This window comes from Paralichthys olivaceus, chromosome 7 (genome assembly GCF_024713975.1).
Source record: "Paralichthys olivaceus isolate ysfri-2021 chromosome 7, ASM2471397v2, whole genome shotgun sequence".
Taxonomy (NCBI): domain Eukaryota; kingdom Metazoa; phylum Chordata; class Actinopteri; order Pleuronectiformes; family Paralichthyidae; genus Paralichthys; species Paralichthys olivaceus.
The window spans coordinates 24,676,042-24,692,386 of NC_091099.1; the positions used below are offsets into that span (position 1 = coordinate 24,676,042).

The window sequence follows — 16,345 nt, forward strand, 5'->3', positions numbered from 1 at the left end:
AAAAAACTCAGTGACCACTTTTGAGGTCACTGAGTTTTTTTTCACAGATTTTTCTAAGGGGAACCACAAGTTTAATCTTTATTTTCATAGAATTTAGTTAAAAGTACTTAAGTAGTAGATAGGTATTAGAAGAGGAGTAGATGTTAAACTTAACAAAATTGAAGTAGAATGAATAAAAATTGTGACTCAACTCATCTTTATTTAAGTACAAACATGCAGCATGAAATGGAATGAAATGGAAATGATTATTAGATAAGAACTAAAGCAAAAGATTTAACAATATTCTAAATCAAAAGCCAAATTAAAGAAATTGGTCTTTAATTTCTCTTTTGAAATCCCAGCGATAACATGCGCTGCAGAGTAAGGACTAAAGAACAGAAGGCGACCTCAGCTGTACTTTTATGTGACACATGAGGAACATTTAAAAGAAAGCTGTGGAGGATCTTAGTGATTTGGCTTGGACATAAAATGAAAGAAAATCTCTGATGTATGGAGGAGCAAGGCCATTTAGAGTTTTATAGACTAAGCAGTAAACTAAAGGAAACTTGTTAAAGAGCTTTAAAATCAGCTCTAAAAAGACCAGGTAGCCACTGCAATGTCTTAAGCCGCAGGGTAAGATCCGTTCTCTTTGTTTTAGTTAGGACCCCGGCCACTGCACTTGAAATTACAGACAGTTTTCTTATAGACTTCTCAAGTAATCCAGTTAATGCACCTAATAACAAAGTACAGTCTATTTCCACAAACGTGTTGGCACTGTGGTGTTAATCCCAGGAAATCCAAGGTCCTTTGGTCAATAGTAAATAAACCCCACGTTAAATGTTACTGCCATTGACATTAAAAGCAAATGAAACTACAGGAGAAAATAGTGGCTATGTCACACACTTTTATTTTGTTCCCTGGAATAAAAAAGCTACATTTAAGAGAAGAGAAATTAGAGAAGACTTACAAAGTGACTGAAGTAGTCAAAGTAAACCAGTCTTCAGTTGAAATAAATGAATAGATGTGAAACATTTTGCTTATGCTCAGGAGTGTTTGTGAAATACATCACCTTGTGATGCACCTGGACACATCGTCAGTGATGTTACCTGGGGTCATTGGGTGTTTTGGGTCTTTCAACAATCAGACACTCTCACCCAAGCCACCCAACCGAGGCTGATCAAGCCCCTGCTTGTGTCCAGGTAGTGCTACCCTATCCAAGGCTCTCCTCTCCTGATCCACAGCCACCTTGATGCAGCTTCTGCTGCCTCAGTGGCCACCTTGATGGCCCTTCGCCTACTGGCTCCTGTGATGCCCAGCATGTTGTAGGCCCTGCAGAGAGACTGGTGTGCGAACCCTCTTCATCCCACCCCAATGGGCTCGCACCTCGCTCACCACCCGTTGTTTCGGCATTCTTCAACTAATTCAGTACTTTTCCCTCTTCCTCTCATCGGCCTCCTCGATACGATCCTCCCAGGGAACTGTGAGTTCTAGGAGCATAACCTGCTTGGAGGCTTCTGAGATCAGCACCATGTCTGGCCTTAACACTATTGTGGCAACGGCTTCTGGGAACTTCAGTTGCTTCCCCAGTTCACCTTTCAACTCCCAGTCTTGTGCCGTTGCTAGAAGGCCCGAGGAGTTGGTCGTCCTAGCAGCTGCTGTTGGCTTCTCCCCAGCCCTGACGAAAGTGATGTTCTTCTTAACTGGGCAGAGGCTTTTGCAGTGGCTAATCCCACTGCAGATGGTGTCCACTATGGACTTCAGGACTTGGTCGTGGCGCCAGCAGTAGCCCCCCTTGCCCAGGGCTTTCTAACAGCAGCTGAGGATGTGCTCCAGGTGCTGGTGACTCCACCTTCCCCCAGCAGAACAAGTTGGATGGGCTTGGTAGAACGTCATAGACAGCCTGGGTTAAGAATTTTATTCGATGGGGCTCGGCTTTCCAAAGCTCGGCTCATGAGACTTTGCGCTCCACCGCTTGCTCCCATCTTGTCCAGGCTCACTGCTGCCACATCCCAACCATTCTGCTGGGTCGCTCTTCCTCAACCACCCCTCTCACCTCATCCTGGACCAGTGACCTCCTGTCCTTTCCCTGTGCCTCGTCCTAGCGAGGTGTTTTGCTACTACCAAGTCCAACCCTTCCATGAGACACTGCGCCCACCAGCACCCTATGCCTTAAACTGTAGAGATCGGGACCTCATAGACCAAGAGGGGCCAGAGAATCCGTGGAAGGATGCCATGTTGGTAAATCCAGGCCTTGAACTTGCCAGGTAGGCCCGACTTGTCCACTGCAGCTAAGTAGGCTTCCAGCTCATGGTTGGTTGTTCGAATGGATGCTGTGTCTCTCAGGCTGCAGTCAAACACCTTTCCCAAGCTCTTCACTAATTTCACAGTGGTTGATGATATCTGGGTGCTGCCAAGTGCATTATTGGCTTGGGTTTAGGGCTCACTAGCACAGACTGTTTCAGTATTCACTAGGTTGCATGTGTTTCTGTCATAATGTGGACAGGATGCTTGTGCTCTGTAATTATGGTCTTAATTACCGGTAAGAGGATATGAGGGTTAGACAGATGAGGCTGGTAGGGGACTGAGCATGTGTGGTGTGTCAGCCTGTCAGAATCAGAATCGGAATCACTTTTATTGCCAGGTAGGTGAACACAAACGAGTAATTTGACTCCGGCTTTTCTTTGCTCTCTTAGTACAAACAGTTGAAAAAAAAACAAACAAACATAGAATAAACAAGAACAAAGACAAAAACAAAAGCTATGTACATGTACAAAAAAGCTTAATAGTTGGTGCAAAGGTGCATAGTGCATGGATGAAATAATAAATATACATATACAGTGTGCACAGTATATTGGTATGTACAGAAATTTTACAGGTGATGTTACTGACATTTGAGTCCGTTTTTTTAGCTGTTCGACACAGAGACAGCCTGAGGGAAAAAACTGTCCCTATATCGGGATGTTTTGGCGTACAGTGTTCTGTAGCGCCTTCCGGAGGGGAGAAGTTTAAACAGTTTGTATCCAGGGTGTGATGGGTCTGCAGAGATGTTACCTGCCCGTTTCCTGACTCTGACCAGGTACAGGTCCTGGATGGAGGGCAGGCTGACACCAATCATTTTCTCTGCAGACCTTATTGTCCGTTGCAGTCTGTTCCTTTCCGGTTTTGTGGCCGATCCAAACCAAACAGTGATTGAGGAGCAGAGAACAGACTGAATGATGGCAGGGTGGAATTGTGACAGCAGCTCCTTGGGCAGGTTGAGTTTCCTGAGCTGGCGCAGGAAGTACAACCTCTGCTGGGCCTTTTTGATGATGGTGACTGTGTTGGTCTCCCACTTCAGGTCCCGGGAGATTGTGGAGTCCATAACTTGAAGGTTTCAACAGTGGTCACAGAGTTGTTGGTGATAGTGATGGGCGGTAGAGTGGGGGGGCATCTCCTAAAGTCCACTGTCATCTCCACAGTTTTGATCGTGTTCAGCTTCAGATTGTTCTGACCACACAAGCAGACCAGCCGTTCAACCTCCCGTCTGTAAGCAGACTCGTCACTGTCCTGGATGAGGCTGATGATCGTTGTGTCATCTGCAAATTTCAGGAGTTTAACAGACGGGTCTTTAGAGGTGCAGTCGTTGGTTTAAAGGGAAAAGAGCAGTGGGGAGAGCACACACCCCTGGGGGGCTCCAGTGCTGATACTCCGGGTGCTGGATGTGATGCTCCTCAACCTCACCTGCTGCTTCCAGTCAGTCAGGAAGTTTGTAATCCACTGACGGGTGGAGGAGGGCACAGTGAGCTGGGTGAGCTTGGTGTGGAGGAGGTCTGGAACGATGGTGTTGAACGCTCAACTGAAGTCCACAGACAGGATCCTGCAGAGTCGAGGTGTTGCAGGATGTAGTGCAGTCCCATGTTGACAGCATCATCCGCTGACCTGTTTGCCCGGTAGGCAAACTGCAGGGGGTCCAGCAGGGGGTCTGTGATGTCCCTCAGGTGCAACAATACCAGTCTTTTGAAGGACTTCATGACTACAGACGTGAGGGCGACAGGCCTGAAGTCATTCAGTCCAGTGATGGTGGGTTTCTTGGGGACCGGGATTATTGTGGAGAGTTTGAAGCATGAGGGGACTTCGCACAGCTCCAGGGATCTGTTGAAGATCTGGGTGAAGATGGGGGCCAGCTGGTCAGCACAGACCTTCAGACAGGAGGGTGACACACCGTCTGGGCCGGGTGCCTTCCTGATCTTCTGTCTGTGGGAAAGCTGACAAACATCCTCTTCACAGATCTTGAGTGCTGGTGGGGGGTCAGAGGGGAGAGGTGGCAGAAGGGGTGTGGATGGGTCTTTAATATCTGAGGGGGGAGAGGTGTGAATGAGTCGAATTTGCAGTAAAACACATTCAGCTCGTCAGCCAGTTGATGGTTCACTGCAGTGTTGGGGGATGGTCTCCTGTAGTTTGTGATGTTCTGCAGGCCTCGCCACACTGACGCTGGATCGTTGGCTGAAAGGCTGTTTTTGATTTTTTTCAGCGTAGCTCTTCTTAGCTGCTTTCACCTCAGTTGTCAATGTGTTTCTGACCTGGTTGTACAGGACTCTGTCCCCACTTATGTAGGCCTCCTCCTTGGCCTGACCAGGGTTTGTTGTTGTTGTATGTGCGGAAGGTCTTGGTGGGCACACACATGTCCTCTCAAAAACGATTAAATAAATAGAGAAGATTAAGTTTTAAATGATGGTGGCACAGTGAGGTGGTGTTTAGCCACAGCAAGAATGTCCTGGTTCGAATCCCAGTTCAATTCCCAGTTCAGGAGGGGTCTTTCTGCGTTCTTGCCTTGTCTGTGAGTTTCTGCATGTTGAGCTTGTGATAAGCTGGTGACCTGTCAGGGGTGCACGCCGCCTCTCGCCTAATGTCAGCTGGGAATAGATCCTGCTCCCCTAAAATAAGATAAGCAGTGAAGATAATGGATGGAAAAACTTTAAAATGTTTATTTCACTCCAACTACACCTTGTTGAACCCAGGATCAAGAGGAGATGATAAAGAGACATCAGGAAGAGCTCAGGATGCTGCATCAGAAGCTTGACTTGCACTCTGACACATCATTGGACCGCTTCAAACAGACAGCAATGGTATGCATTTAAATCTCTTCTCGTTTTATTTTACGGGGTTAACTCTACACAGTCTATACAAGATTGAGTGTAGATCTCCCACATTCTGTGTTTTGTTTAATGCTCCCTTCATCCTTTTCCAGGAGTTAATGAAGAAGCCCACAATAAAGGTGCCGACCTCCAAGCATCTGGAGCGCCTGGCTGAGCTTGAGCAGACCGTGGCTGAGCAGGACCTCTCACTGTCGTCTGCTACAGAAAAGCTGAAGCTGACCACTGATGAGCTACAGCGACAGAGGACCGCCATGGAAGCACAGGCTATGAAAAATGCTGATGAGATGTCAAAGTAATTAGTAATAAGCTAATAAGCTTTTCCTTAGTTTGAGTCAGTGGTCAAGTCTCAATATTCAGTTATATTAGAATCCAAATCCTTTATGTTACTTTTATCTTCATTGTTTTAATGAAGTAATGTAAAATCAATACATACAAAAGCTCACTCTAAAATGTTCTAAATTGAAGGACTTAAATGTAGTATTAAATAGTATAATAACCAGCTGTATGAGAACGCACCCAATGCACCAACAGGGGCAAATAAAACCAAATCTGTTTGTCTGGTAGAGAAATCTCGCTGCTTATGGCAACACAAACAGATAATTAGGCTTACTTGCCCGGTGTGAAAGATGCAATGCAGATCGACCAGCCATGCAGAATAAACCTTCATGCCCAAATATATCTGTGCTTGGAAGAAATATTGTCTTGCATTTGCAAACTAACTTGTAAACTTGGCCTCTATGTCAGAGCCTCTGGGGGCCATGGCCAATATTTAGGGTCAAAAATGGATATCCAGGCCAAGACATTCACCGTACACTGTTACAGTCTGTACCTTTTGTACATGTGTAGGTCCAGATGGCTCATTTCTATCAACAGCTACCTATGAATGCAGATTTAAAAAGCTAAGAGCTAATGCATTTCAGTCAATGTATTCCCCCTGTTTTGCTCTCCACATGGAGTGTTCACCTGCAGGCAACCAAAACTTGCTCAAACGTGATTGATCAAACTAGAACTCTTTTAGCCTCAAAATCATGTCCCTCGCCTTCAGATTTTTGTATTGACGTTAAGAAGATTTGGCCTTGACATAAATGAGAGGATTGTGTTGCCTATAGGCAGGTCTTTATCAAAATGAGCACTTAAGGTGTGGTTGAGACTGCTCACTTCCAGTAGACTTTGTCTGGGTCTCAATTTTCACTAATAACATTAAACATGCAATCTACGTACATGTGCATTTGCAGTCTTGTATTATGTTTCCCTTGTTTGCTCCAGGCCAATCTTTTGAGTAAGAATGTACATTTTAAGTGTGTATTATTTACTCATGGCTACACCCTCTGCATACCACATTAGCAGCAGATCACAAAAACAAGACCACGCATGTTGGTCACAATTCTCACTCTATTGAGTAAGTACTAATGACAAGGAAACACATGTTTTGGATATTAGAAGCATTAAAAGGGATTAAAAATTATGTAATCATGCTGAATAAGGAAATCTGTTATAAAAACGATTTGTTGCAGGATGAAAGAGCATCATGCTGCCCAGGTGAAGAGTCTGACTGCTGAGACAGAGGATCAGAGAAACCAAATGGCCCAGAAGGAAAAGGAGATGAACTACATCCAAACTGAGCTGGACGCCCAGAGGGAGGCCAACATCCGCTCCCCCAGTAACACCATGAAAAACCTGGTTGAACGACTTAAAGCTCAGCTTGCTCAGAAAGAGAAACAGCTTAAGGTTGTTCTTTCAACATATAACTTTACTTGTTTGCTCCTGTTGCTTTATAAAAGTACCCAGATTTCTTTGGGAATGAGGAAATGCTTTCTTTTGTTGGCGTCTTGCCCCAAAAGTGCTTATGTTTCATCCCTTTCCAAAGATGTGCATACCATGTGGACACATTGCACCAAGTAATTCATACAACAGCAAATGAGTGTTTTTGTCTGTGTGTTGGCTGTGTCATGGAGTGGCTGCCTGATCTGGATGCTTTCCTGCTGTTCACCAAGTACCTCCTTGTTGTGAAACTTGAATGAAGCATATGAATGTTGCTTTTCTGGATTCCAGCTTCATAACAAGCAACAACTTAAGTAGATCTGGAAATCAGTTTTTAATGATACACAGTACAACATTTTTGATCACTGCACTTATATTTATCATTGACGACATCTCTTTGTTCCCTGTTCTCTCAGGCTCTTAGTAAAGCTCTGTTGGAGCTGCGGGCAGAGATGACGTCTGCTGCAGAGCATCAGGTCATAGCTAGTGCTGCACAAAAGGAAGAGAGCCTCAATGTGCAGATGCTGATTGACAGGCACACCAAAGACCTGAAGGTGAGACCCTGATATCGTCACAACATGTTCTCATGTGTGTGTTCATTTCATAGAAAGCATGTATGGTAAGCTCAGTAAGTAATTTTGATGAATTTAGATTACACAAAGAAAAACATTAAAAATTTAAAATAAAATAAAAATCCTTAAAGGTAGAGTTGGTAAGTTGTTTCTGAAACACTTTCTATGTAATTTCTTGAAATCCTTTTAACATCCTATTGGCTATTAATAAATAAAGTTGTCTGAAGAAAAAAAAACAAGCCTGCCTGTGTGCACCCTGCCCCCTGAAGCAGAGATGATAGATACAAGTAAGTGGGTCACATTAAAGTTGCCTTCTAGCAGTTGTCAGTCAGTGTGCGTTCATGTGTTTTTAGTGAAAATTGTGCATAGTGTAGCCTGCCCCTTCTAGCTTTTTCAGGCCCTAGCTTTTAAGATAGGAATTTCATCTATAATTCCTGCTTTAATACAACAACAGTCTTCTGTAGTTTGGGTCTGTGTTGATTTACTGTCACAATGTGCCTGGTGGAGCTGGTGAACACATGACACAGACTAACCTCATTGCACAGACAGAGTTATTGACATAATGAACAGTTGTTCATTTATCACCACTTATAGGAAAGTTGGGGATCAGTCAGACATGTAAAGATTTAAAACTTACCGGTAATCACGATTTATTTTGTCTCAATTGAAAAAACACATACTGTCTAGTCTATGTAACAGACAAACATACCAGATAACATTAAAATCTGGTTATATTCTTTATTTTTGGTTATTCTTAACAAATCCTATAAAAAGGAAAAAATGTGTTTATGGGTCTCTCACTATTTGCCTACTTCCTTTTGACTTAATCAAGCCCATTCCCTGTTTCTGTTAAGGACATAAACCTTTAAAGACAGATTACAAATAGAAAGTTTTGTTTCATAAAAAACGTACAATATACAGTGTATGTTGATAGACATATAAGACATAATCTTGATATAAGATAACAACAGGGTTTGGATACACAGATAATACTTCATGTTGTTGATGTGACTTGGTTAATGTGGATGGTTTTGGGATTTTCATTGGCTTTGAAAAAATCAGATTATAACCATTTTTTAAATTTCAAAATAAAGGACAAGATGGTGAATATCCCTTGAACCTTTGAAGGTTTTCTGCACAATTAAAGTTACCAACTACCAGTAGATGTTAGCAGGTGTTATTGGCCACCAGAGGATTTTAGGGACATAACTTCAGTTGTGCACCTTAGCATCATATAGAGTTTTGGCTTGTAATCAGTGATACAGACCAAACTTGAGGGTACGCTGTGGCTAAAGGTAAATCTGACTGGCTACTGGCTTTATGGTGGTACTATGAAAGCTGTCCGCTCAGTAGATCTGACATCATTACCTCTATGCCTTTTTAACTAAACACTTTCCCATTTTAGAACATGATGGAGAATATCCCTTGTATGTTCTACCACTTAAATCCCTCTTCTCCAAAGGTGCGGGTGCAAGAACTCAATGAAGAGCTTCAAGCTGCAAAGGACTTCGCCAAGGCAGTGAGAGGTCGGGAGAACACCCTGAAAGAGGAAGTGGACTGCTTGAACCAGGAGCTCCAGAGGAGTCATAAAACCCAGAGACGTCTCCAGGCTGAGAGGGAGGAGAGGGATCAGGAAATTCAGGAGCTCAAGCAACAAACCAAGAGGCTCAGCAGCGCTCTGCAGGTTAGTATGTAAGATGCAACAAATCTTGACTGGAGCGTATTGTTGTCGCTGTTTGTAATAATACAGTGATATGCTCAACACCACCCTTGTGATTCAACAGCCACATGAGCATAACATCATGTTGTCAAGTGATCGGGATCCTCTGACGCAGGCATTAAATTCAGACCTTGAGATATGATAACATAATAAAAACATGCAAACCGTGCTAGGCTCTTTCACAGCATTTTTTTTTTAATTGAGGAATGCATCAAGAATGAACTCATTTGTCTAAGATTTTAAAATCTTCTTGTGTAAGGTTTTGTTGTAGATCAGTGTCACCTAGCATGTACAGTACAATTAAATCTCTCTCCTATATCTTTAACATAATGCCATGTGGTGTGACCCTGTCTGAGAACAGTGAGGTGCTATGAAAATTCTCTGTATTTATGATTAGAATCAACCAGAACCAGATGGGAAGGGGCCAACAATCGAGAATCTGCAGAAGAAGATCAGGAGGCTGGAGTCTGACTTGGACAAAAGGGCAGAAATGAAAGATGTCAAAGATGATCAAAGAAAGGTTTGAACATTAATTTTGTCAACATTTAAGATTTTTTAAAGGTGTCTATCATTGGACAGTGTCTGATATTACATGGTATATATTAGTGCAATTTCTACTGTAGTCCACCATGGGCACTGCCTGTAGCCCTGACCATCAACCAGGGGTGAATATGTCTGGTCACACTGTCTCCGTACTTCAGAGGGAAAAAGCTTTTAACAACTCAAGACATTTTAAAAAACTAACTTGCTTTAACACGTTAATAAATAAATATTTGAGATTTTCAGTATTTGTGACATTGTGTAGCGTAAATTGTGGAGTGATCATATATCTCTTTAGGTGCATGGGTGTTCAAATTTATTTTATCAATACGTTTTGGAGTTTGCATGGTTTTAAAGATACTTTTAAGGTTTCTTCCTCTGCCAAATAAATCTGAAAATGACTTTGTTCAATTAAAAAAAAAAGTTTTAAGGTAATTTCTACAGGAGGTGCTTAAAATAAGAGATATCGAGGATGAATGTTCATTTTTACAATGTCAACTCTCTGAGGCTGAAGAAAGAAATGGAATTCCATTCTGTATGTCGTCTATAATTTGTTTAGTTATGGGACCATAAATTATCTTTTTCTATTGATGGAATTTCCCTCTGAGGAACCTTGAGGTTTTTAAGTAAATGTCCAAACCTGAGTTTTGCACAATCAAATCATATCCTACATATCTCCTACCTACTTATACCTGTGAGTCACACAGACCACAAGGGGGAAAGAAAGAGCAATGGTTGAACCTATGCATTCTAGAAGTCTTCACCCTGAAGCCTGTTTAATACCAGGTTTTTGTATCCATCTGTAAATGAAGTTAGGTTTTCTTAGTCAGTTTCCCACAGTTGGGAAGTGTGTGTAAGATGCTCTATCACTCAGCACTACATGTGATTTCTGATAAAGATGTTTAGATAATGTTGCCATCCCGTCCTGGGTGGTCATCGGCTGCCATGTCCAATTTTGGCTTGTTTTCTATCACCTTTGTGTTTGTCATACTTCTAGTAGCCCCATTCAACATCATACAACAATAGACACTGGGATAAGTAAATGCAGTGTTTTTTGGCTGTCATTCCTTTAGTGGTAGAACCGAAAAACATAAAAAAAAAATCAAACAGTTCTGAATTGTACTTTTAGTAGCATTGTCATTCAATATGTGTATACTTGTCTTGCAGACTAAAGAAGAGATTGTGCGGTGGGAGGAGGGTAAGAAATGGCAGGCTAAGATGGACAAACTGAAGAATTCAGTGAAGGAGAAGGAACGTGAGAACGAGTCCATGTCGAAACAGCTCATCACTCTGAAAGACCTCTATGGCAGGTCAGTGTGAATATCATACCACAGCTCTTCATCTTACCCTTGGTGTACATGACAGAATTACTTTGATTTGAAGCTGCACTCAGCAACACATGACAACATAATTTGCAAACTTAAACATGAGTAGGCAAAAAAAAAAAAAGCCTGGCATGTGACTGTAAGAAATTACATCATCTTCATGAATATTGTAATTTTCCACTCTAAAGAAATCTTAATTGCCTGTTTTAACTGTCCAATACCCAAAGATTCAATTTCCTTTTATCCTAGACAAAGACATGTGGTAAGCGTCATATTTGAGAAGCTAGAAACTGAAAATGTTTGGCATATATGCCTTAAAAATGAAATTAATTTCTTATGAAAAAATTAGCAATTTTCAAACGTATTGGTCGTGTAATACTTAATAATTAAGTAATAATCAATAACCGAGGTATTTAGAAACACTATGTAAGATATATGAGAAAACAGTCTGAAAGCTGCTGCCACTGTTATGATTGAAATGTCAAAAACAGAGCAAAATGTTTAGTGTATTTTTTTAGTCTCAATGGAGCAACTATATTCAGTGTTTTGTGTTGCTAGTCAGTTTTTTTGGGGCAATACTGTTTTCATTCTGTTTTACTGTGTGTGTGCAGACTGGAGCAAGAGAAGGGTGCATTGCAGAAAAAGCTCAAGGCTCGAGGTGTGACTGCTGACCAGGTAGTGGGTGTGAGAGCCACTGAAATGGAGAAGGAACTAGAGGAGCTGAAGAAGAAGAACTCAGACCTGGAGACGCAGATCCTCACGATAAAGTATCTTTCAGTCTTTAGAGATTCTCGTCATTCAAAATGCCCTGATTTTAGTTTGTTGTTCTTGAGGTATTTCCAGTGCATGGAGATTCTGGGTTCCAAACCCATCTCTATATGGGTTTTCCCCCTTGTACTCCACCTTACTCCCACAATCCAAAAATGAGCAGGTTAGATTAACGGGCCACTCTAAATTGCCTGTGAGAGTGAATGGTCATTTGAAACACTTATGATCTTTCTGCTGTATGAATGATAGATGGATGGATGGACAGGAATCATTTTTTACTTCACTGTCTTTGCATAAAAACTCAGTGAACTAAAAAGCTAACTTGATTAATAACACATCTATTACAAAAAGAAACAAGACAATGCACTTCACAAAAGATAAATTAAGCCAGCTGCTGATTGCGACCTTGAGTCTAAACTGTAGGCCTTTCAAAATCAATCAAGTAACTGGACACCACTACAATCTGAGATATGAGAGCGGAAATTAATGACTATAAAAAATGTCTAATATAGCAGTTGGCGCCCTAACCACATCCCGCCGCCAATCTAACTTTCATGGAATTCTCAGAAGTAATTATTTAGAATCATATGTCATTATTGTTGGATACACATTACAAAGTTATGGATTGAGAGATAGTTAAATTACATTAAATGTATGAATTAGGTCAATGGTGATATCAGTGTTTACAAATTAAAAAAGGTCTGTTAACAATATTAGCCAATCTTTGAAAGTAACCCCTTGAATTTATGTACTACTGCTATCAAACATGTATGTACCCCTATTTGTTTCACTTAAGCTAACAAATATGCCAGTCATTATAAACTGTGTCTGTGATCAGCCAAACAGGTTCTTTATTAACATTACAAATAGATTCTTTGAAAGTGATTAAAATTTAATCAAACTTTGTTGATGTAGTGCTCTTTGTGAAATGGAAATGGCATACAAAGGGCTTTACATTACAATAAAGAGGGCGATAAAAAGAAAATACATAAGGAAATGATAATAAGAGACATGGTAGAATAGAAAGACCAGTGAGGCATTGTTGCTAGAGGATTGTTTTTCATGAAACTTTACAGTTATGTTAATCAGGAAGTGAAGTGGTTCCTTTTGATATTTGGGTTTGCAGAGGGGGATATGCCATCTCCTGTTCACTGTCTTTCCCACAGCTCCCAGGATGTTCCATAGAAGTACATAAGACTCTATGTAAGGGGGGGGGGGGTATAGATTAAAACCATGTCTGAGAAGTATACAAGCTAGTCCATTGAGGAATTTGAACACATTTGAAAAGATTTTAAAATCCATTCTATAACGGAAAGACACTTTTGGATTGGTGAAATGTATGTTTTCCTTTTGGTATTCCATCTGTATGAGATTTATAGCTTACTTATTGCTTTCTTAGACACACCAAAAAAGACAGCATCTTAGTAGTCGAGTCTGTTAGTGATAAAAGCATGCTCTCACTATCTGCCTGGGAGATAAATGGAGGCACTGAAGCAACAAATCTAAGTTGATTAAAAGCATTTTTAATCATATTTCTGACATGACATTCAAAATTTAAATCATAGCCTGGAACCGCCTCAAAATTTTTTGGTAGGGGCTTATCAATAGGGCTGATGTCATCTAATGATAATGAAATGTTCAGTTGTGTATCAATAGCGTAACTATGAAAATGAATCCCTTGCTCTCATGATATTTCCCTGTGGCAGCACATAGATTAAACAGAATAGGTCCCAGGGTCATTATTTGTCCAAATAATCCAACTTTATATTTTGTTTGAACGCGCAGACAACACCAGGCTTTACCTCGTGATGACGCCATGGAGAATCTGGTGCTGAAGAACCGCTATCTAGAGGACAGAATCCACATTTTAGAGAGTCAGATGTCCAAAGATCCTCCGTCAAGACCCTCTGTAAGTGCTCATCAACATACACTAAACAGTTCAACACGTGTGCTTGAAACATAAAGTGGTGAAACAATTAGGCTGCTTTCAGACATACACTGAACTGGATAATCTCTTGATATTTAGAGGCGCCACAAAAGTCCAGGTGAGAGGATAAAGACATTCTCTGGAGTTTCTCCTGCCAACCCCCTACTAAAAACTCTGGAGCTTGTCCGAATGAGCACTCATGTGAGAGCACAACAGGAGATCCTCCTAGGTCCCTAAGCCAGTGGGCGTGTTAATGACATTTCTAACATGCAATCAATGCAAAACTTATTTTTAGGGATAAGGGCTAATACCAGTGTCTGCTGAGCGACCCTTCACCTGAACGCTGTGGAGATTTTTCTTTTGTTTTTAACACGTTTGACTGGAGAATCTCCTGCTGCGGTCTTCATATGTAAAAGGTAACCTCCAAACCCCAATGTCCACAAATTATCCAGAGCTCATGTCTGAAAATGGCTTATTATAATTTATCACAAAATATTACCATGCAATATCGATTGGTATTGAAGAAAGTTATTTAAGCAAAGATGCTAAACATTTATTAAGTTCTGACATTCTAAAGATTGGAATTTGCTATTTCTCTGTTGTTCGACATGATACGGTTTGTTTTAACTTTACATTCACTTTACATCATTGTAGATGTAATGTGATAGTTTTGATCTTAAATTAAGAACAAATATAAAACACATCATATTTGATTTTTTTGTTTTGAAAAGTGTTATAATAAAATAATTATTATCATAATTTATTAAAATAGAGATGACAAGACCTCACATGAATGCAGGTTTAGAGTCGGTCAGCTACAGTACACACCACTGTAATGAACAGTACATTTTTACCTCTCGACATAATGTGGCTCAGCCCCACTGTAGGACTTTTAACAAAACAAGAGATATCGTGAAAAGTAGCTTATATAAAATATGAAAATAATTTAACCAATGTAAGAAAAGAAAAGATCAAACTAAGAAAAAGGAAAACCACAGCTGTCATCTGATCTGGGAGAGGTTATCTCCCTGAGGCTGAATTATGGAACTTTACAGGGCAGAGCATGCTGGGGCAAGGTATAACTCATTTAGCTGATAACCCTCCATTAAACACATGTAAAACACAACCGCAATTACACAGAGACTACTATTTCCCAGGTGGATGGGGGTCATCGAGAGATTAAAAGACGTTTTTCTTTCATTGTATTCCACTATTCATTATTCTTTATTATTTCTTTATTTATCTCCATTGTCCCTGGATTTCATCTGATTCATTGCCTTTGAAGGTAAAAAGCTCCTCCTCCCAGGCCTTGAGAGGGATTTGTTCTGTCACTTTTGATGTTGTTGATGGGTCATGCGAAAGGAATGTTGCGCCCCATCCTGCTAAATCCTCCAGCTGCTCCGTCAGCCCTGAAGCTGTCAAAGAGCCTGCTGACCATCGGAGGGCGCCAAAGCAGAGCAAGACAGACAGAAAAACCCAAACCAGCTTTGTTGGGGAAGAGGATGTTGGCCTTGACCACGAGCAACCAAGCCCTGATGAAGTAAAAAATGCAGCAGCTAACAAAATGCATGATGAAGTAGATGATGAGACACAAACAGAAGCTGAACATGCAGAAAGCACAAAAGATGTCCCAAATGCTTCTGATCTTGATGTGCTTGAAGAAAAGGACACAAAAGAAATTGAGGCCGAGTCTGATGATCCGTCAGAAAGACCTGGATCAGTTATGTCATCCTCTAAACCAAGGGCAGCAGCAACAGGCCATGAAACAAGTGAAGCTATGACTAAAGAGAGTGCTGCTGAACCAGAGGATCGAGACACAGATGATGATGATGATGTGAGAATCAAGGCAGAGAAGTCAGAAGAGGATAATAACCAGGTTGAGCTGAAAGATGAAGCAGTTGAGACTACAAAGGAGGCAACAGAGGAAGATAATCCAGAACAGTCGTGCTCAGCAGAACCAGATGTGGACTCCGGCACCACACAGAGCACACACCCGGGGTTCATTAGAAGAAGAAGGGATGAGTGCGTACAAAAACGAGAAAGCAGATGTCTTAGATATCTAAAGGTACTTCAGACTTCTATAGTCACCCAGCTGAAGTGATAGTGCTGTGGTAGCATGGCAGTATATGTGGCAGAGTAAAAATCAAGGCACTAACAGTAGAAGTGACTTGTTTGTGTTTTGCTCCCCTGCATTGTCCTTCATGGATGTGGTTGTGTTTTTAATGAACCCTAGAACAAGGATGGATGGCATGGATTTAAAAATGATGCTGGTTTACTACACTCCCTTAGTGCTTTTGTTTTTGAGGATGCAATCTCCTCCACCGTAGTAGTTGTAATCACCATACAATTTAGATCGTTCTCTCTTGCTCATGTTGTATCCTTTGCTTCACTCCAGACTTCAGGTCGAGGCACTGGCACACCCTCACAGAGAGATCAAGACCTCCAAAAAGAAAACCTCAAGCTTGCCTCAGACAACCTGGAGCTACGCTTTCAGCTGGAGCAGAGCAATAAAGACTTACCAAGACTCAAGGTACGCAGATCAGAGAGAGGGCAGAGAGAGAGCAGAGAGAGAGCAGAGAGAGAGCAGGCTGTTCAGGGAAATGTTCTAACCAGCTGCT

At 41.4% G+C, this 16,345-nt stretch overlaps 1 protein-coding gene across 8 annotated transcripts in view; it reads left to right on the top strand.

Annotated features, from left to right (window-relative positions):
• cep290 (centrosomal protein 290) overlaps nt 1-16,345 on the top strand; it is a 42,348-nt gene that overhangs the window by 20,149 nt on the left and 5,854 nt on the right. For 5 of the 8 annotated variants that reach the window (XM_069527884.1, XM_069527881.1, XM_069527883.1 and 2 more), the window contains 11 exons: nt 4,977-5,084; nt 5,207-5,406; nt 6,629-6,842; nt 7,292-7,429; nt 8,910-9,131; nt 9,565-9,687; nt 10,875-11,017; nt 11,644-11,799; nt 13,586-13,709; nt 15,013-15,792; nt 16,123-16,257. In XM_069527884.1, coding sequence (XP_069383985.1) covers nt 4,977-5,084; nt 5,207-5,406; nt 6,629-6,842; nt 7,292-7,429; nt 8,910-9,131; nt 9,565-9,687; nt 10,875-11,017; nt 11,644-11,799; nt 13,586-13,709; nt 15,013-15,792; nt 16,123-16,257 — 2,343 coding nt within the window. Of the gene's footprint in view, nt 1-4,976; nt 5,085-5,206; nt 5,407-6,628; nt 6,843-7,291; nt 7,430-8,909; nt 9,132-9,564; nt 9,688-10,874; nt 11,018-11,643; nt 11,800-13,585; nt 13,710-13,826; nt 14,096-15,012; nt 15,793-16,122; nt 16,258-16,345 lie in introns of those variants that run through there. The other 3 variants (XM_069527886.1, XM_020078881.2, XM_069527887.1) reach the window with 2 other exon arrangements.